The 22,533-nt window shown below is 37.0% G+C and overlaps 1 protein-coding gene across 4 annotated transcripts in view; it reads left to right on the forward strand.

The window, feature by feature from the left end:
- Nucleotides 1-22,533, forward strand: part of oxr1a (oxidation resistance 1a) — a gene marked incomplete at its 5' end in the record, with an annotated part of 155,054 nt that overhangs the window by 26,927 nt on the left and 105,594 nt on the right. The window contains one exon of one of the 4 annotated variants that reach the window (XM_084088228.1): nucleotides 17,548-17,584. The exons of the other annotated variants lie outside the window; for them this stretch is intronic. Coding sequence (XP_083944354.1) covers nucleotides 17,559-17,584 — 26 coding nt within the window. Of the gene's footprint in view, nucleotides 1-17,547; nucleotides 17,585-22,533 lie in introns of those variants that run through there. 4 annotated transcript variants of the gene reach the window in all.

Here is a 22,533-nt window from a genome sequence, read left to right on the forward strand (position 1 = left end):
TGACTGTTTTTTCTGTTGTTGTTGTTGATATTATTATTATTATTATTATGATTATCATTCAGATTTTTTCATAGTTTTTATCAGTAGTAGCAGAAGTGCTTTTTACTTACTATGAAACAGTTAACTGGCAACCACAAGAGCATTTACATCTTTAGGGCAGAGCGGTGGATTCTTAAACACTGTAGAATGAACGCAGCTCCCACTGAAATTCCCTGACCTATATTAAAATCTCTTAGACCACAGTACATTTATTTAAAGCTCTGGAGACATTAGACGAGGGAGGGCTGCTATAATTTTAAAGTCATCATGGGTTGAGCAGAAATAGGGAAATTCTGATTGGCTGATATATTTGTAAATTGGCTACTTATGAAAATGCATTTTTATATAAATTTTTCAGAGTGACTCATTGCCACTCGTGGCACGAACACTGTCCCAAAAGTTAGACTTAATTATGCCTCCTTCTAAGATGCATTCTTTTCTCCAACGTTCAAGGCGGGATAGCATCTGTATTCTTGCATGGATTGCAACAGATTCTGTGAAATACGTGAATTAATTATTAATATAATCAATACAATACTGAAAAATATTGTTTAAAAATAGTTTGGTCCACAATTTTGCTCAATATTTGTGAGTGCTGTGTGTTTTTATGCTGGTGTAAAAATGACAAGATGTCAATGCCCAACACTATTGAAATGAATTGTGAGTCAAGTCTAATGTGTGCTTCGCATGAGCAGCGCTGTTTGTTGTGATTGCCTATGTAGGCAGAGCTGTTGACTCAAGAAAACTCTTTATATGGTGAGTTGAATTCATTTAGGTGGACCGTTTTATATGGCCATTTGCGTTATTCAATCTCCATTTACCAACATGCTGTTCACAGTCTATTAATGACTCCAGCTTCCCTCCATCTCTGTTTCAGTGCTGGGATACGGTCGTTTTTTTCCAAAGCCAAATACTGAAGCGGTTTTTATGCCCCAGTAAATGAAGCTCCATTTTTATGGGATTATTTTTTTAGGCTGCGACTTTAACTTCAAAGAGACTCTGATCATTGCCGGAGGTTATTCCAAAACACTATTTTCTATTGGAATATGTTTCAACATATTCCCTTTCTGACTGTAATTTATCACTATTCCATATCTCTGTGTTAATGTTTGGGTATTTTATTGCAATATTTGCAATTTTGATTCAAGTGTTTTTAATACACATGTTTTTATGCAGCTTGTGTTTCAGATTGACCTCAAATCTGAGAAATTTAGATGGTGTTCCAAGGTACTTTAAAGAATACCACAATATTACCATGGCCAAAAACATAGTAAGTGCACAATTTGTGATTTTTGACAGCAAATTTTTATTTCGTTTTTTATCATAGTATTTTGACTAAAATGCCATTTAGTCATTTTTAAGTAATCTGAATTGTTTTAGTCAATTAAATATCATACGGTTTTAGTCGACTACCACTTCTCATAAAGAAACAAGAACATGGTCATCTTTTTAATTAATGATATATGCATTCTTTATAACAACTTGCATGCAACATTATTTGTTTGTATATTACAATATTCTTCATTCTTTCAAGCAGACATATTTATTTGTATTAAATATAGATTCACCCTTATGAAAGCTATTAATATTATTCAGTTAAGAACATTGAGTGATTTTTCTCTTTTTCTTTTGTTGTTTGATTACATAAATGATGGACAGCAGCAGGTTTATTAGGCTACTGTCACTTTAAGGCTGAATGTACGTTCACTTAAGAAATAATCAACTGTGTTTAAGTGAATACACACCGAAATTGCCATATGTCTGGTCTCCTCTTTCTCCCACAAGTTTACATTTTTTAATGTTTTAGGAGACATGCAGGCTGATGCAGCAAATGTATGCCAACTTATATCCTTCCAGGTACATCAGCACATTACAATTCAAATGTGCACATCAACCAGACAGGACATCATTCTGATTGGATCTCTTCCCAAATCTTTTTTTTTTTTTATTCAATGACGAACATGTCAGTAGATCTTTGTCATAGTTTTTGTCATTCAAAATGGGTTTTTATTTAGTTGTCTCATTTTAATCAGTGAAAAAATATTGTTAGTGAAAATTATTCGTCAACGAAATGAACACTGCTTCTCATTATATAGTAGTTGTAGAGGTTTGAAATCTTGAGATATGCAATGGCTTACACTAATAACTGTCTAATATTATTCCAAGCAGCTAGTCCCATTTGCAGTGTCCATTGTCAGCCCAGCAACACAGTTCAATAAATCCACTTCAGAAACGTTGTTGAAATAAAAGATGCAAATCTCCGGTTTTATTCCTTGGTTTCAAATTTACAAAAAAGAAAATGTGAGCTGACTAATACACTTATTCTAGTTGCTAATGAAATAAAAGATTCCTAATAGAAGTAGCTAGAAGTTAGCAGGTAAGAAAACCGTTCGCTTCCACAGCTCTCAAGAAAGATCTGAATAACATAATGAGAATCAACGTAATGTAGCCGGAGTTGGCCTTTTCTTAAAGAGGCAGTACACTATTTTACCAATATGTACCAAATCCTATAAACACATGAATTCTAGTATGCTTTTAACCTTTTAAGTATTATTTAACATTTTAACCATTACATGAACTTCTAAATTAAATTATTTACCTTTTTAACATTAATTCTTATTCACATTACTATGAATTGTACTTTGGCCTCTACAGTAGTTATATAACTTAATAACTTTTTTACAACTTAAAAAAATGAAACATCACTAAACTTACTTAAGCTGGACTGTGACACTATTTTCTTCTGGAAACAAACTTAGTTGCATTATTTTCCTGTTATCTCTGTAAAGCTGCTTTGAAACAATCTGTATTGTAAAAAGCGCTGTATGAATAAAAGTGACTTGACTTGACTATATCTTTTAGATTATCACATACGATCCTTTTGTTGTCTCTGACAGGATTTTTTAACACAGTTCTCATCCTTCAGCTTTTATTGATGTTTTGCAAGGACAGAATGTTGTAGTTGAATTCTGGCAGCTGACTGGACAGTATGGCAGCGGGTGTTGTGGCAGGCGGTGCTACTAAGCTGCCATGATCATGCACTGAGTATTGAAATAGGTTGCCAAGGAGCCCTGCGTCCTCACATTAACACTTCATATGAGCCGATTTATTGTCTAATTTCATTTCCTACTCGAACCAGCAGGTCATTTATTCTATCTTTATTTACTTACCCTCATGTTGTTCCTTCTCTGATTGTTTTTTTCATTCTGTGGAAGCACTATCTTCCAAGGGTGAGTAAATAATGACAAAACATTTCTGAGTGAACTATTCCTATAATAAGAAAGAGTTGTAGAATTGTGCCGTTTTCTTGTGTGTATGTGTTTTCAGCCACAGTTTCAGCAGAATACATCAGTCATGTGAGCCGTATTATTATTTTTTATATATATATATTTTCGTCAGACATGTCAGGCCATTTTAAAATGTGTCTCTTCAGAGCTTGCGTCAGCAGTTTTTTCCCCCTTTATACTTTCAGTATCAAATCATGTCAGATTTTACACTAGACCCTTGATTAGAAGTCTTTAAATGACCCAAACCTGCCACAGACCTGAACTCCCACTGCAATTCTCTTACACACAAACATTTGCTGACGAGGAAAGAATGTGACGATGGAATGTTCTGCCACTGTCACTTCACATCGGAGCACGGCAGTGATGCTCCACTGCGCATTTATTTGAATAAGTGACGTGATTTGTGTTTTTCGGCTCTCTGATGCAGCCGTTTTAGGACAGACAAAATTGAAATTAGATTGGAACCTAGTAATATATACCTTGAAATAAAGTGAAAAAATATAAAAATATATAAAATAAAAATGTACATATATAAAAAAACTTTTGTATGTGTATATATGTATGTATATATGTAATCTAAAATAACTGTTGTCTATTTTAATATATTTTAAAATGTAATTTATTCCTGTGAAGCAAAGCTGAATTTTCAGCATCATTACTTAAGAATCATTACTTAATCATTCTAATATGCTGATTTGTCGCTCAAGAAACATTTCTTATTATTATCAATGTTGAAAACAGTTGTGCTGCTTCATATTTTTGTGGAAACCTTGAAACATAATTTTATCAGTATCCTTTGAATAGAAAGTTCCTGAAGCAGCGACGTGTTTCTCTGAGCATCCCTCCAGCTGTGGATAGAGGATGAGGAGTATCTGTCAGGCGTGTGTGTGAGCAGCAGAGATGGCAGGCTGGTTCCTGTTACCTCAGGAGCCTCTGCATGAGACCAGAGCGCCTGCTTCATTTTCCTGAACCCACACTTCAGGTCCTGTGAAAAAAAGACACAGTTTTCACAGCTAATAAGCCTTGGTAAATGCACAGCCTTTCACTTGCATATAGATTGGGAAGCATGATTTACAGTTATAAGCTAAAAAGGGCACAAGTAATTGTATCTTAAAAGTGCTGTATTTGGAGTTTAAATGGGTCATTTTTTATTTATTTAGTCATAATTTATTTTTCACCCCCTCTCTTACCCTTAAAATTAATTAGGATGTTTGTTTGTCTATTCTATTCTTCATAAACACAATTGAGTTACAGCATTTTTCTGCACTCACACACAGGCTGCAGGTTTAATATCAAGTTCAGTATAGTTTTTAATTGCCCTATCCATTATAACCAGCTTCTTTGCAAGCTTTATTAAAGCTGCAGTCCGTAGTTTTTCCACTGTCGCCATCTGTTCGAAATCTGCAATTGCAGTTATTCACGGAATTATTGACTTTATGTGGGTTGTGCCTCGGCGCGGATAAAATCCAATGTTTTGAGGAGAATGTGCGGCTGTCAGTCACAGCGCCGGTGTGGATACTGGCATTCGCAATCACAGATTCTACTTTTTGGAAGTATGACCAGCATTAGAATTTTGACCGGAAAATGTCGTCTGAACAAGTAACATCCACTTTTGTTCTGACCAACTAAGGGAAAAAAAGCATTGCAGTAAATCGCGCTGATTAAATCTAACAATCGCTTATCATATCACATCAAACCGTGCAAATTATACTTAGTTCTCAAATTGTTAATGTTAACAACATGATTATTGCGTGACTACATTTAATGCCCTTCCGATATCTATCCTTGTTTTCGCATGAGCCCGGTTGCAGTCTCTTTTTTTCTGTAGCCACTCCGAAGTCTGAAGTCTTTTCCATTTTACAACGGGTGAATCTCCAGTTGTCACTGGTGATTGTCATTTGAACCTTTCTGGATCAATCAAATTGATAAGTTTAATTATATCAAGTGTGAGAAAAGGCTTTAAATCTCCACCTCCAACATCCTCACACTCAATATAGCCTCTACTAGCCGAGACTCCTTCTTTATGTGTACAGATGTGACGTAATGACGCAAAGACATGCTCGAATTTCCCGCGGAAATCCACCAGTACCACTGGAATTAAAAACATTATTACAAGCTTACCGTTTTGAATCGAGCTAAGGCAAGCAGATAGTTTTGAACACTGGCTGGTTATGTACTTTCTCAATTTATTTTGGATAATTTTTAACCCAAAAAAGTTTCGGACTGCAGCTTTAAATCCTGAAAGATTCACACACAAAAAAAGTTGTGGAAATACTGTTGTGGAATCTGTTTTGCAGTTCACTTTCAGTATGGGCTCTTTTTGGATTGGAGAGAAAGTTTTCAATTCTGAAAGTTTTCAGTACAATTACCTTTTTTTATTTATAGTTGGCATGAAATAGAAGTTGCGATAGTCTTGTCTTCCCTATTGTGACGTATAACTGAGTGAAGCTGTTTCTCGAACGAGAAAAAATGTAATGTTTGACTTGATTTTGTCCATTGAGAATTGATTGGATGGTTGTGGTTTGCTATTTGTGAAAGGCTGTCCCGCCCTCACACCATTAAACGCGTCATCAGAGAAGAGAAGAGATACCACTGAAAGTGGGAGGGGAGGTTATTTGGATTACTAGATTACGGGGCACATGAATAATAAAAAAAAAAATTATGCATACAGATAAATAATTTATATTAAATACTCCAATATTCCATAAAAAACAAGAATTTTTCTATTTTAATTTCATGGTGATATTAAACAGATTAAGGAAAATGTGATCCTCATGATATGACCTCTTTAATAAGTCAGACTGTAATTTTTATGCACTTGGAATGTCCTTGTGTCAGACCGAGGAGCTTCACAAGTCCACAGCATGTCAGTGTCACGTCAGGAACAAACCGTCCTCATGAAACCCCACGATGTCCTCCAGCTGCACTGAAGCAGCTCTCAATAATTCCTGACAGAGATGCCCACTGCTATGACTATAAAAAATTTATATTTGTTATTTTCTGTCTGGTACAACACAGCTGTCTGGTAAAACCATCTTGTGAATGCAGGTAAATCAACCTCATTGAGCTCGTTTGAAGAATGCAGTGACTGAATTAAAGGGATCCTATTATGTTTTTTTTTAAACATTTTTCAACTTTCTTTAGTGTGTAATTTTGCTTTTTGAGCATGAAAAAGGTCTGCAAAGTTACAAAGCACAAAGTCCACTTCAAAGGGAGTTATTATTTATATCAGCAAGCACTGTTTCTGAACTCCATGAAATGCCTTGATTTTTCCTTCCGGGAACAAACATGTCAAAATATTTCTCATTTAAATAATTTCCACCCATGGAATACATATGCAAAAAAAAAAAAGGCTTGACATTAACGGCAGCCATATTGCGCCAGATCGCCCACCACACACCATCTTATTGGTGGAGAGGAGACAGTGAGAAAGCCAATCAGTCAATATGGGGATGGACAGAGGCCAATGGGCTAATTTGGCCAGGATGCCGGGGTTACACCCCTACTCTTTTTCGAAGGACATTCTGGGATTTTTAATGACCACAGACCATTAATGACCACAGGACCTCGGTTTAACGTCTCATCTGAGACAGTGCTTTTTGACAGTATAGTGTCCCCATCATTATACTGGGGTGTTAGGACCCACACAGACCACAGGGTGAGCGCCACACTAACACCTCTTCCAGCAGATACCTGGTTTTCCCAGGAGGTCTCCCATACTGACCAGGCTCAACCCTGCTTGGTTCAGTGGGCAACCAGTCTTGGGCTACAGTGTGATATGGCTGCTGGCCATATCTAAGATACTAAGATGCGGCTTTCTGTGTGCGCACTTTGGGTGCGAGCACAAAATCTGCGAAATTATGTGCAATACGTGCAATCCCACAGCGAAATTCACGCCCTGTAACACCATCAATATTCATCCGGAGCAAATGAAACAAGTGAGTGGAGGCGGGTTTGTGTGTCAACTCGCTGTCGGAGAGATGAGAGAATGAGAAAGTGCAGCTGGTATCATGTGTACTGAGGAAAATGAGTATTGGAAGCATTTCGGATATTTCAGTATCGATATGTATCGAAAACTCTATTTTTGATAAGCACTAATATTTCAGATGCCTTTTTAAAAGACTACAATTGAAAATTGTATTTATTATAAATACAATTCAACCTGTCAACGTTACTAGTAGGACTGACTGCGTTACACGCCACTGCTGAAATCAAGCTCTGGTTAATGTCAAGCTCTGGGAAGGGAATAAATGTATTTATTCTCATAACATTATATAAATCATTATTTACAGTTAGACCTGTATGTACAGCAATCATACAGGTCTGAAATTTTAATGTTTTGCATCTGTGCTCAGAGATTGTTTTCTGTAATTAGAAAGTCTCAGTTATAGATAGCACTTGTCACCTGCACTAAATGCTCGTGCTGCCCTTTTAATGCGCTCTAATGAGTTTTTTTCATTCTTTAATGTCACTGATAATATTGATCTTAACCAGCGGTGGTTTAATAACAGTCCACAGACAGTCCGCTTCTCTTGTATGTATTATAAAACAAGGTCAGCACTGTCTGCTATAAAAAAAAATGACTCCTAGATTAGGGAAGAATGAAATGCCAAGAGATGAGTTGAGAAAATCGAACCGCTTCATTTCTTAACTCACTGGTACTTCTTCAAGGACGCGGCTGGTAGTTAATTGTCTCTTATGTAATACGTTGGACCACGTGTTCTCTGGCATTTAGATGTGAGAATATGTGGTGAATGTTTAATGCATCCTATAGATTTGATATAAAGGGAACTGTGATATATATATATTGGCTAACCTGAAAACATACTGTTGCTGGAAAAATGGCCCTGTAACATTGTACAATAAGGTTGCATTAGTTAACTACTTTAGTTAACATGAGCTAAGAATAAACAATACTTCAACAATACTTCTATTCTATTCAGCTTTCCTGTAGCTCAAACAGAAGAGCGCCAAGGTCATGGGTTCGATCCCCAGGGAAAGCAAGAACTGATAAGAATGTAAATGTGTACCTTGAAATACAATGTAAGTCGGTTTGGATAAAAGCGTCTGCCAAATGCATAAATGTCAATGTAAATGTTCTACAGCATTTATTAATCTTAGTTAATGTTAATTTCAACATTTACTAATACATTATTAAAATCAGAAGTTTTATTTGTTAACATTAGTTAATGTGTGAACTAACATGAACAAACAACGAAAAATCTGTATTTGTATTAACTAACATTAACTAAGATTAATAAATACTGTAACAAATGTATTGCTCATCGTTAGTTCATGTTAGTTAATACATTAACTAATGTTAACAAATGAAACCTTATTGTAAAGTGTTACCAATGGCTCGTTCTGCCACTTCAACAGATGAATACTTACAGTATGAGCAATTGACCACATTATTTTATTGACCCTTTTTTTCATATGTTTTTCATGTGCAGTTATATTTTCTCTGGAGCAGAATCATTTATTTATTTATTTATTTATTTATTTGTTTGTTTGTTTGTTTGTTTGTTTGTTTGCCCATTCAACAGAAATCAATGGGCTCCAATGCTGTTTGGTTCTCAGTGTTCTTATTTTATGTTCCATAAAACAAAGTGCACACAGGCTTGGAGCTACATGAGGGTGAGTAAAGGATGACATCATTTTTGTTTTTGGGTGGACTATCCTTTTAAAGGCAAAGTCCATAAAATAATGATAAAATAAAAAGAACCCTGTTGCAGGCTGTTGCATCCAAACACAACATTGGCTCTAGAATTGTAAGCACTGCTTGCATAAGCGTTATATAAGTGAAGATTGATGCAGACAACCATTAGAAATGATGAGAAGGATGATTCGCACAGCTTGATACGATTACATCGATTATTCCGCAGTCTTTTACGCTCAAGGTAGATGTCTGGGCATCCGCCGAAGCTTAATAAATGGCGTTCTGTTTCACCTTCAGCTCAGTAAGGCTTTCAGGCCTTGAGGCGGACCGAGGAATCAGTGAACCCAGAACAGGCGAGAGATGGCGGAGCTGTCCTGACTTTCTGGTGGTTCACTGGAGCTCTCAGTGGCTGCTGTGGCGAATGGAAAGTGACATGAGACAACCACAGGCGCTGTTGTGCCATGCTGATGTGACAGAGCTCATTATAGGGACTCGCCGAGACTTCCCCGCCAGCTGCGCCATGTATTTTTAGTCTATAACTGCTGTGTGCCTCGGTAGATGGGCACAATTATGTAGCGTTGTTGATTCAGAGATCTTTCAAGTTGTTTTGTCATTTCTGAACTGCATAAGTAACAGTTGTTTTCAGACACCTACTGCCCCGCCCACTTCAATATCGGTAGTCCCGCCCCAAACTCTCACCATTGGTTGAGTTAGAAGCCAGGTCGCTGGGGTGTGCAAAATATTGCGAAAAATTTGCATCTGGATATTTTCTAGGATTTTGCCGATGACGATAATTAGACAATGTTTTCTGAGTGTGTTTTTGTGCAGGTGCCTTGACTGGTTTAGGCCCGTCATTCATTCATCCGATTTGTTCAGGAATTAAGCATCATTGATTTGACCAAAAACGCTGATTCATTCAGGAACAAAACACCATTGTGTGTTTCTCAGAGATGCACAGCTGTTCTGTTGCGGCTTTGTTTGAAACTATTTTCGTTGGTGAAATAGAGCAAATATTGACAATATTGTTTCTATAATGTAACACAGTATTAACTTGTTTATTGAACTGTTGTTTAAATTAATATCACATTTGCAATAGTGCTGATATTAGGGGATATGTTTGCATGTTTGCTTGTGTGATATTGCTTAACTAACACAAAAAAACATTTTTGTTCCTACATATTGAATTTGGGGGCATTCTGACATCATGCAGTGAAAGAGTGAAGTCTCAACACCCGTTTTTGTTCGTTTTTGTAAAGTGAGTGACATATATTCGATGTCAGCTTCTCCATCGTTAAAACAAAAATTACTATATTATCATAGATTAAACATATAGTTATAAGTTAATGTAAGTTATACATGACTTTTGAACAATACCCGTTCTTGTCTTAGGACAACTTTGATTCACTTTTTTGATCCACTTCAGATGTTGACTACTGTATTTTGGCTGGTTAGCATGGCCTCCTACATTGCTACACAATCTCAACCTAAAAAGAGCAAATTCCTAAATTTTTGGCCTATAGTTAAGTAATTTGAGCCATGCTAACAATTCATCCCATTTTTTGTGATCAGATTTACAACATCCAGCTTACTGTGACCAATAATACAGCCATTTGGCAGCTGATCAGTGTGTGTGATCTGGACATTGTCCATGTTTATAGAAATCTCACAGCCAACTACTTGTCCTTGTCAGAGGACATGTCTGATGCTTTAAATCAAACTTGTGCCTTTGCCATCGCTGGGTTACATAATACATAACAGCTACTTTTAGGTTGAGGAGCCTGAGGACGGCAGAGCAGCTGTAATTACCATGAAAGGTCATTCAGCGCTGTGGAGCACACATCCTCTGGACCGCAGAATTGGCCAAGAACTGCCCAAAGGAAGAATGAGTTAAGGGCCTTTCACACTGACTGATTTTTTTTATTTGTCAGGATACTGTATTGTTGGTTGTAGTAAACATTTCGGCCACAGCGTTATTGGTGGGCCTCACAAATAACCATTGCATTTGACCATCTGACCTTTGGAAAGAGGACTGACCACACCTGCAGTGTATTGTTGGTGAAAGATTTTTGCTGCGTCCCAATTTGCTTTCTTATACTATGCTCTAAAAGTATATACTGTTTTTGTGAAGAAAAAGTACATACTTTTGAGTGTGTAGCAGAAGAGTAGGCAAGCTTTGGGACAAACCAAGTCATAATTGTGTCTTTAACAGACAGCTCTGTCGCATAGTTACGTGCATCCTGTCACCGTTTAAACTGCCCTGTCAATCATCTTGTCACAGTTAAAATCCTCCACATTCAATTTCATTTAATTTCCTACCGTTTCGGAGAGAAATGTATTAGCACGTTGATCTGCCTGTCGTTGGTCTTTCATGCGGAGAACTGTCCTTGTGTGTGCAATTTGCTTAATGATGCATTTAAATTTAATGACCAAACGTATCTTTACAAAAGTTCACAATGCTTTAACACTTTATTTTACAGTGTCCTTGTTACATACAGTATGTTACTTGTATTTACCATTGTAATAACAGTATATTATGCATAATTATGTGCACCCTAACCCTATAGTGAGTACATGTAGTTGTTTTATATGACCCAGTACTTGAATATATAATTACACTGTAACAGTGACACTTTAAAATATTTTTTTAGCTGGCAAGCTTTACATACCTCAAGCTGATTAGTCTGAAAGCTGTGAGCTAGATGTATATTTATACCACTGTATATTTGTAGTATTCACAATTTGTAGCTATACCACTGTTACAAAAGTAAAAACCAGAAAGGCTGTTTTAACTATTTACTAGAAGATATCTTAATAACACATTTAGCAATATGTTTTGGGTTGGCTGATATATTAAGTTGTGGGTAGTGAATGGCTGACATTAGTCAAATGGCTGAAGTCAAGAATTTATACTAAATGAACAACGCAATATGAAAAGGACAGCCTTGTTGAGCCATATTTATGAATATGTGGAAAGTTGGCTTTGATTTGACTTATTTTGTTCTGTTCATTGCACAAAGCTATCATATTGCTTTAGAAGACTTGAAATATAGTGCACAAGTTGTATAGACCACTTTAATTATACATTTATGATGTTTTTCTTGTACTTTTTGGAATTTGACTGATCATGCACTCTGTGCTTTTAGCTTGATCATGTAAAATGTCATCTTTTGTGTTTCTTGAAAGTCCTACGGGTTTGAAACCACAAAGTTTTTGGATGAACTGTCCCTTTAAAGCTTAATAACATCTCTGACATTTAGAATTTCTGAGTAACACTGATGCAGCAGGTGCTTCATTAGCCTCATGAGTTCCATCGTTACTAAAAACATCTTCAATATGTTCTCCCGAAAACAAGCTCTCCTGCTTTCAGCTCCCTAAAATGCTTTTCTAACCCCTGATGCAAGCTGTATAATAACCCGTTGGCGTCCTCAAACTATTAATTAGCTGTTGACAGTTCAGTGATTCGCGCTAATGAAGATCCACGGCTTTGTCTCCGTAAATGTGATGTCTTCATGAGAGCTTCACGTGATTGTGGTGTACAGAGCATCATGGGAGTCTGCTGCACCTCTCCTCACAGGCTCTGTCATCACTGATATATGCAGATGCACGTTTCTTATAGATGTCTCGAGGATGTGAACCATGTCCCGTGAATTGCCGCTGGGCATGAGCTGTCTTTAATGTCAGCTGTGTGAAGAGATTTCTGAGCCAGATTCTTGCTGAGCTGTATCTTAGCATGCCGTTGTTCAGAAAGGGAGAGACGGAGATTGAAAGTGAATGGAGAGAAAGAGAGATCAGTCTTTTTTAATCTAGCTCACTGTCCCCACCCCCCTCAAGGCTAACAACCTCCAAACCCTCCATCTGGGTCAGTTGCAGTGGCCGAGATGGTTTCTGATGTGTGAGAAATAATTTAGCACCTACTGCGCACACGTTTTTCTCTAGCCTCATATATGAAACATTCAAAATGACGTGAAAACAAGGTGTGATTATTACTCTCGATTGCTAATAATGCATATCGCAAGTCTGGCTCAACAGAAACATCGTGCCAGCCTTCTCCTTTCTGTCTAGAGTGATTTATTTACTTATTACATTAATATATCTCTTTTTTGTTAACTGTTCATTGAGTTTTCTTTTTTTAAGTCAAGAAATACAAAAATACAAACTATACAAATCTAGAACCCACCCCATCCCACCCCTGGTACACTTCAAGAAAATAAAAATAAAATACAAACATAGTATTACATTAATATATCTCAAGCTCATACATGGCTTATTTATGTTTTTATTTTGGACTCCTTTTTCTCAGAACTTTCTCATGTCTCAGTTGAGTCTACTTTTATTTCTAAGAAATTTTAGGAGAAACATCTGAGACACTGTTGATACTAAAATGAGAGATGTCTGAGTATCTCAACTAAGTCTCATGAGCTTAAAAAGAGCATCCTCTGAGTAATAAAATATCCCTATAACGGAGTTTTGAAAGAGATTTCAGCAAGACATGAGATGTTCTCTGTTTCTTCTACCACTTTCTCATTTTTGACTCTTTTGCTCTCAAATATTTCTCACATCTCATTTGTGTGTATTTTTATTTCTCCTGAGAAATTTTAGGAGAAACATCTAAAATGCTACTGATACAACAATGAGAGATCACAACTGAGTCGCCTGAGGTTAGGAAAAGCAACCACTGAGCAATACATTTTTCCTCTGGGTATACACACGTGGAGGCAACAGAAAGCATAAAAATGCGTTCAAGAACCACTGATAGACCCTAATGCCATGAAAATGGAATCATTAACAAATCCATTCTTATCTGGGTTTTTGGAGCATTTGTACACTTTCACCCCCTCTTTGCATGCTTGCTTGTTTTGGTCCTTTATCTAAGCCTGTTTTTCACCCCCTGCTGGTCGGTTGGTCCCCAGTCGTCTTTAATAAAAAGACCCGGTTAACTTTAGCTCCAGCCGATACATCACCTGGACACGGGATAGGAGAGGGACGCCTCTGACAGCAATACACAGCCATGAGCCTCATGGTGAGACCAAATTTCAATTTACCGCCTGTGAAAATGTAATCTACTCATACTGGGAGCTTGAAAGAGGTTGGTGGACCTTCTGCCGGAGGACAACGACAGACAGAATAACACATGTCACAATAACACATGGTGAAAAACAAAAAGCAGGTCTATTCATGTAAGGTTTTTTACTCTTTACATCAGTGTGCCTTTGATCCTAATTTATGCTTTTAAAAACCTCTTTTATATCTGTTTTTTTTTTTTTTTTTTTTTTAGCCTTTTTTGACGATATTCAAAATATATTTTGATACTAATATGTGAAATTACGTTGCTTTTTTATGTTGCTCTGAATTATTTTTAATTTTTTTACAAAAATAATTAACATTTAATCATTTTCTTTTATACTACCATTTAAAAGTTTGGTGTTTATAATTATTATTTTTTTTAAATGTTTTTTAAAAACTCTCATACTCTATGCTCACCTGCATTTATTTAATCAAAATACAGTAAAAACACAGTAATATTGTGAAATATATTTTTAAAATTTAAAATGACTGTTTTCTATCTGAAAATATTTTAAAATGTAATTTATTCCAGTGATGCAAAGCTGAATTTTCAGCATCATTACTCCAGTCGTCAGTGTCACATGATCCTTCAGAAATCATTCTAATATGCTGATTATTAAATGCCAGACGATAATTCATAATACAGGTACGTGTTGTCATCAGCTTGGCCATGGCTCTATGTTACGTTACCACTGTATTTTTTACAGTCAGTTTTCTCTTTTAGGTAAAAAAATGTAGTTATGTCCTGCCCCTGTGTTGTTTTCATTATTGTAATTGGTTTGACGCTATTAGTTGTGAGTCCCAGTTGAATTGTGTTGTGGTTTTTTATTATTACTGCTTCACTCTGGTGTGGTTTATTTTTGGCTCCAGACCACAGACAGCACCCTGCCATAAATATAAGCCTGCATTATTAGTATTCTGCACCACGGTTGGTAAGCCATCTCAGAGTCTATTTTTCAACCTCAGTCTAGAAATATCATCCCGCGCCACCCACTGCAAACAGGACAGAATACAGATGTGCCCGAACGGCCCATTTATTATTCAGATGTATCTGTAGAGCTTCATATAGGCCACTTTCCATGAATATGACACACTTTTTTAAGCTTTAGTCACTTTTTTTGTAATGAGAACTGAGATGATAAATTTGAAAAATTGCCAAACATGACAAGTTTTAAACACATAATGTCTGTATACTCATTAAAATGGGGATTTTGGCCTGTACAACAACACAAGTTCTTATTTTCCTTTCGGTAGCTTTAACTACACCATAAACTGCAAAATGGTCTAGCTCTAATGTGTTGATGGTTTTATGCTGTCAGGGGTATTTGTGAGCACCTGAAGTAATTATTTTTGTGTTTTTTGGGATCTGGGTCACTGTTAACCCCAGGTGTTTAGCCATCAGCGGCAAGAATGTGTGTATTGTGCGGTGGCATTTATATGTGTGTATATACAGTATGTGTTTTCCTCTTTCACAATCTATATCTATGTTGACCTTCACATAGTAAGCAAGCAATCATTTTCATGGACGAAATCCAGTCATTTCAGTAGGATTCCAATTTCACATGAGCACAAAAGATCCACACAGGTTTTGCAACATGTTTAAGGTCGTGCAGATTTGACATGTTGACCAACAGAAAGCTGCTTGGTTTAAAGGTGACTTCTGTGTGAGATGTTCTTTATACATCAATACATTTTATTGTCAATAAACAATTTTGTCCGTGAAATTTTGCAAAAGTGGCCACACCTAAAGACTATCTAGAATCTGTCGTAAAACCTAATAAGCTGCCCATGTAGACAGTATTTTAAAGAATTTGTTCCCGATGCGACGACTGTTTCAAAACATAGGCAGCATGATTCTGCTCATTTTTAAGGCATGCATATTTCACGAAGAAAGTACTACCTTAAATTCCCTCTTTTGTGCTTTTTTCGGATATTACCTTTCATGTACCATGTTAAACCCCTTTCACACAGAGCGTTGATCCCAGAAAATTGCCATAGAATGCCTTCTGAACGCAAACATGTCCCGGGATTGATCCCGAAATGGGGACCTTGTAACATTGCTGGGATCAGTCCCGGAATGCACCCTGTGTGAACAAAAGCAGGACCAATGCTGGTAGGGTTGTGTCGTAGTGATGACGCACGTGTCGTCGCAATGACGTAGTTATCGTGCGACTCTTTGACCGGGGGTTTAAATGCAGATCAACGTTCATGTTCCACATTAGCAAAGAAGAACGTTTGTGTTCGTCAAGGAACAATGTGTTCATCAAGGACAAAAAAATGTCTGCAAACAAGTCATATCCTGATGTCACGTGTCTTTACGGAATCTTTACATCTTGTGAACGCACGCACAGATTCTAGAAAATCATGAACCAAAATCAAACGATCTCGGGACACATTATTGGTGTATTTTCTGGAATCTCTGTATGAAAGGGGCTTTATGTAGCTGTTTGTGCATGTAAAATGTCTGCAAAGTTTCAAAGATCAAAGTGCCTGATAAATGGAGTTGTTGTCTCCCAAAAGAGAGAACCAGTTCTGAACTGCCTAAAACCAGTCATCAGTAATTCCAGTCTTACTTTCTGCATGAAGCTACGTAGGTTTGTCACATATGCCAGCCTATGGTCTTCATTGGCTGCCCACAAACAATGTTTAACTTTGACTGGCCTCAAACTCTGTGGTTTTAGCTGAGGCCTGGAAGATTTGCCGCTGTTTTCTATGTTGCGAAAGCAATTCCACTTTTCTGCATGCATTTCCAAAGGATGAAGACACAGGCTTGATACTGTAAAACCAACGCCCTCGTTTCTGTACATATCACCTGAAATTCAGATATGGTAATGAGCGTTTTGTTTCTGACACACACTGTAAGTGGTAGACTAATCACAACAGACTGGGCCATTTGACCAATCAGAGCGGAGTAGGCTCTTGGAAAGGAGGGGTTTAGAGAGACCGAACCATTTCAGACACTGTGTGAAACGAATGCACCTGTATATTATGCAATGTATATTATGAGAAACTTAAAGTGTGTTTGTTTTTTGCCTTAGATGTACTGTAAACAGCCTTCCAAAATGGTTCCATTTCAGGTAGTCAGAATGTTTTGGAACAAATAGTTTCAGAGATCAAACAGTGACGGGGGAAAATGCTGCAGCTATATAGATTGAAAACTTGACCTTGCTGAAGAATAGAGAGCAATTGTTAGTGTTAGTCCTCCTTGGCAAGGTAATATTTCACTCGTTCATTCCAATTGCCTTTTTTCATGTTGTCAATATCCTCTTACTCCTGTTTGTTTAGCCTGGCTTTGCAGTGCCAGACGAGCAGCTTCAAATCCTCTTGTGTGGCTCAAGCTTTTCTCTGGCACTTGCTCTTCCTGCTTCATCGGTCATTTGGATCTATTCGTTAAATACATTAGCCTGGTGGCCTACTCTCTTTAAGGTCGGTCACATGATCTCGGTTCTGCCTTAGCTTAACCTCAGCAACGCATCAGTCTTCAGATCAGCTCGGGAAGCGCACCATCAATGGAGCCCATGCTGCACACACCACGGTATGTACACAACCTGCAAATTATCATGCTCAAGTTCTCTTGGCCTTGCTGGAGACGTTGTGAAAGTTGCACGCCAATAACAAAATCTGTGTCTAACACTACAAACACCTGTTATTGGAAAAAACGTTTCTGAATGTGGGCTATTGAATTTAATTAATGTGGGATTTTGGTGATCAAAGAGCAGTGTTTTTCCCTAAATCTTTTAGGAAACAAGAATTGGCTTGCAGCTTTTTGATTGTAGCTTTTATCTGTAAATCGTCCTTAAATGGGGAATTTGCCTTCAATCAATAGGCATTTAATTCAAGTCAATCAGGCTTTCAATCAATTGCAGGAAAAGAACAGCTCTTAGGCGACACAAAGGCGCGAGTGAAGAGATTTGAAAGGATTGAGAAGTCTCTCTTTGGAAAACCGTATGTCTGCAGAATGGGATTTACCTGCGAGTTCTTCAAAACACAGAGCTACTTTATTTGCCATCACTTTCCCAGTATAATATAGACTGTACATGGCAGAGTGCCAAGAATTTATTTGTTTTATCAGATATTTGATACTCAAATCTCTTTAATCTGTCAGGTGAAATTTAATAGATGTTTTATTGTTATGCATTGTAATGTATCTTTTTTTTTTTCTGTGTATAAATTGTCAAGACATTGCACATTGCATTTTTTAAAATGCAATCAAAAAAAGATTTTTGCTGCTTGCTTCCTGAACATGCTGTCAACTTAATTTCAATGGGTTCAGTCTGCTTAAAATTTGTAAAATGGAAGTTTGCTTAATCCATTAATGTTGGAAGTTTTTGTTGCATAAACTGAAACCGGGCAGTGGATTTCTAATTCCCAGCATGCATTGCATAACTTGGAGAGTAAATGTCAATGTTACTTTACCGTTCAAAAGTTTGAGGTCAGCAAGTTTTTTAATTTTTTTGAAAAAAAAAAGTCTCTAATGCTGACCAAGGCTGCATTTATTTAATTAAAAATAGACATATTTTGAAATAATTAGGCTATTAATTTAATTTACAATGTAATTTATTCATGCTGGCAAAGCTGTCTAGGATGATCATCGGTAGTTTCATGTTGATTTAATGTTCAAATATTGTGCCTTTAATTATTAAAGCCAGTATACTGACCAGTCTCTTGTGTCTTGCTCATCAAATAAAGTAAAAACAAGTCCTGCTGCTAGATATGTTTTCCCTGTCTATTTCTAGGGAAACATGGGGGGTGAATTTTTGATGTGGGTCTGTAAACAATGTGCTAGCAACAACATCAGGGGCCAGTTGCATACTAGTATGACCAACTAGCAGTTAGTTCAGGGTAATAGTCTTACTTTTTGGTATCAAATTAGATCGATCTACGTTTTTATGTAACTGACTTAAAAAAAAAGTTGTGAACAGTCTTAAAAAAATTGATGACTAACTTGTAAGACTAGTCGCAGCAGTTTATGCAACTGACCCCAGAACACCATGGCAACGCCCTGGCAACCACCCTAGCATGTTGACGTGCTAGCAGATGCTATGAGGACAGGTTAAAGTGAGGCATGGCAGAAAAGAGCAACATTTACATGAGATGTTTGCAAGCAGATGCTCTTATTAGGTTGTGTTTAAAGGCTCTGTGATTGTTTGAAGTGAAGTGAGCACTCCAGGACACACTTTAAGCCGAGCGATGGCCACGATAATCCCACTTGATCAGAAAAAGTGGATTTACAGAGTTTTAACCGCAGTGTCCCAGTTATCCCGGCTGATGAAAGCCAACCCCCTTGTCCTCCGCCAGCTTTTATCTTTCAATTCATTCATCCATCCATCTGTTTATCCCTGCATCTCTCCCTTTCAGTGCATCTAAAGCTCATCAGAACTATTTAGCCTCTGGCCTAGGCTAAATTTGCAATGATATATTTGGTTTCAGACACACACTGTTACATCATGGAGTTCATAGCATGCACACTTGTAAAAAATAAATTCATTATGTGCAGTGGAGAAGCACTAAATATTGGCAAATCAGAGATGTATAAATTAAATTAATCTATAAACTCATCAGTATGGCAAACCGCTCCTAATAAGTTCAATTAATGTTGCCGAATCCATAAATGCATGTTTTAAGTTTCTCTTTTGTTCAGGGGAGCATAGAATTACTGAAGAAACTTTAGGCCCAAAATAAAATGCATCAGCGGTAATTTGGAAATATTTTGGATTCACTAGATATTATGCACTGTTGACAGTGTAACACCCAGTGCACACCGCAAGCGGGTGATGTAACAAAACTAGAACACTCATTATAATCAACGTATAGGCGTATAAGGCGTATACATGGTGTAAATAAGAGATTTATTGTGCAGTATTCGTTCGGGTTCGTTGATTATAATGGGAGCATTTGTAAGAGAACTGCAGGAATCAAACCATAATATGAGTGACGGCGTCAGTGATTATAATGGGACAGTTCTAATACTGCTGTGTTGCTTGCTTTCTGTGTAATTTAGAATTTGAATAACAAATCAGTTTTCATTTTCTCCCAATTCAGACATCACTGTATGAGTTTATATGAGGTTTTCGCGTCGGGGTCCTGATCAGCCTGTCGGGGTGGTATTCGCTATAACAACCGCCTCGCTCTACATTATCCTGCTTATTACATGGCTACCTACCAAATAAATCAATAATTAGACACAAAATATTGATTTAAAAAGGAGTTTATTGATTTAAAAATGATTGTATTGCTTCAGCTAAAGAAAATAGTCCGTTCCGGCTCTACGGTTAGAATCCTGTGTCCATAGCAACGCTCTGTTTTTCATGGCAACGGTGTGTTATACTTAGCAGCGGTCTGTTATCAAGAAATAACAGACCGCATTCTACATTAGAATTCAACCAAGCCATGTATATATATATGTGTATATATATATATATATATGTATATGTGTGTATATATATATATATATATATATATATATATATATATGTATATATGTGTGTGTGTATATATATATATATATATATATATATATATATATATATATATATATACATATATACATATACTGGATATTGGAATTTAAGTTTTAAATTCAATTTGTAACTTTATTAACAACTTATTAGTATCAAAAGGCCAGCAAACATGACTTGACAACCAGCATTTATAATTTACACAGTTAGTTAATACTGGCTTTCAACATTTATTTTAGCATTTATAATCTAATGTAAAAATACATTTGTTAATTTAGTTTTGTTAGGTAAATTCGTAGTAGGGATTTATTTGATTGCTGGCAGTTTGTCCAGCTAATTAATTAACTCCACTAATCTGAATGCATGTTTGTCTGTGTATTTATTTCCTGTGTGTGTGCGTGCGCGTGCGTGCGTGCGTGCGTGTGTGCGTGTGTGTGTGTGCGTGTGCATGATTTTGTTTCTATGTGTTACTCAATGCAGAAAAGGTTGAGAGTGTAACAGCCGTGCTGCCCAGTCGACTGTCTGCACAGGAAAGGTGTGTTTCATAAAGGTGCAACGCCAGTGTGCTGCAATGCAGCATGCATAAACAGTGGGAAATTGTTTCATTTAAGAATCTGTGTGCAGTGTGATCTTGTTGCAGGCTCAGTGTCTGTCAAATTTAAACATGTTGTTCAGCATTTCATTTGTGGTTCACTTAGGAGATTGCTTTCTCTCTGGAGAGAACCTCTCATAAAGTATTTAGCCGCCATTGTAATTTTACCAGGCTTGCGCTTGTATTTATGTAATGAGGTGGGATCTGTTTATTAGTATGAAACTAAAGCAGGGGAACCAAAGATTATACTCAGCATTCAGACATTTTGTAGACACCTACAGTATAATGTCTGTGTGTTCATAGAAACACTTAAAGATAAAGAACTTTTCTTCAGAGAAACTATTGGTCCGTCTCAAAATATCTTCTTTTGTGTTCAGCAGAAGAAATACATTCATCCAGGTTTGAAACAACTTGAGTAAATGATGGCAGAATTTTCATTTTTCAGTGAACTATTCCTTTAAGGATCACTTCAATCTCCTGATATTTGAGATTTGCTGTAATTGAGACAAAAATGTGTAAAAAAATAACCAAATGAATTGCTTTGTGATTAGATGTTCATGTTTTCTCAGTGTTTCTGCCAATACTTTGCGTGCCGTGTATAGATTGAAGGCTTGTTGAATTGAATAATGTGTATTGCTTTATATCAGGGTTTGTGTCGTGATTTTGTGATTGACAGTCCTGTGAATGTTCAATGGCAGACCACTAGGCATCTGTCAGACCAACAGCATGATATACAATTAGACACGCAATGACTTTGAGGACACACAGCAAGACAAAAAGTGTTTATACGCACTTAAAAAGTCATCACCTTGACAAATAGTCCAAGTGTTGTGGCTAATACTGCTACTGTATTTACTGCCATAATCTCTGACCCATGCAGGCCAGCATAGACACCCACAATAAATCGAAGATAAACCCAGAGATGTCGCATTAGTTTGTAAATCAAAAATAATGGCAGCTATGTAATCCTTTCTCTATGCTGCTCGCCCAGCCACACGAGCGTTGCTATTGGATTCATCTTGCACGTCGACTGATGATATAAACCTCTTACTGCTTTGGCTGGTCAGCCATGTGGTCGTTTGTTTGGCTTAAGAAAGACAGAACAGGGCTGTTACGTGACAGAAAAAGCCCCTTAGAGCTGCTGTCTGGAATGTTTCAGCACGCCAAAACATGTCTTTAGCCATTATCCAACATCACTGTGATATGGATTGATTGACTGACTGACTGATTGATTGATTGATTGATTGATTGATTGATTGATTGATTGATTGTGGTTGGATGGATGGATTGATTGATTGATGGATGGGAGTATTGATTGATGGATGGATGGGTGGATTGATTGATGGATGGATGGATGGATGGATGGATGGATGGATGGATGGATGGGTGGGTGGATGGGTGGGTTGGTGGATTGATTGATTGATTGATTGATTG

The sequence above is a fragment of the Abramis brama genome, assembly GCF_963993115.1.
Source record: "Abramis brama genome assembly, chromosome: 17".
Classification (NCBI taxonomy): domain Eukaryota; kingdom Metazoa; phylum Chordata; class Actinopteri; order Cypriniformes; family Leuciscidae; genus Abramis; species Abramis brama.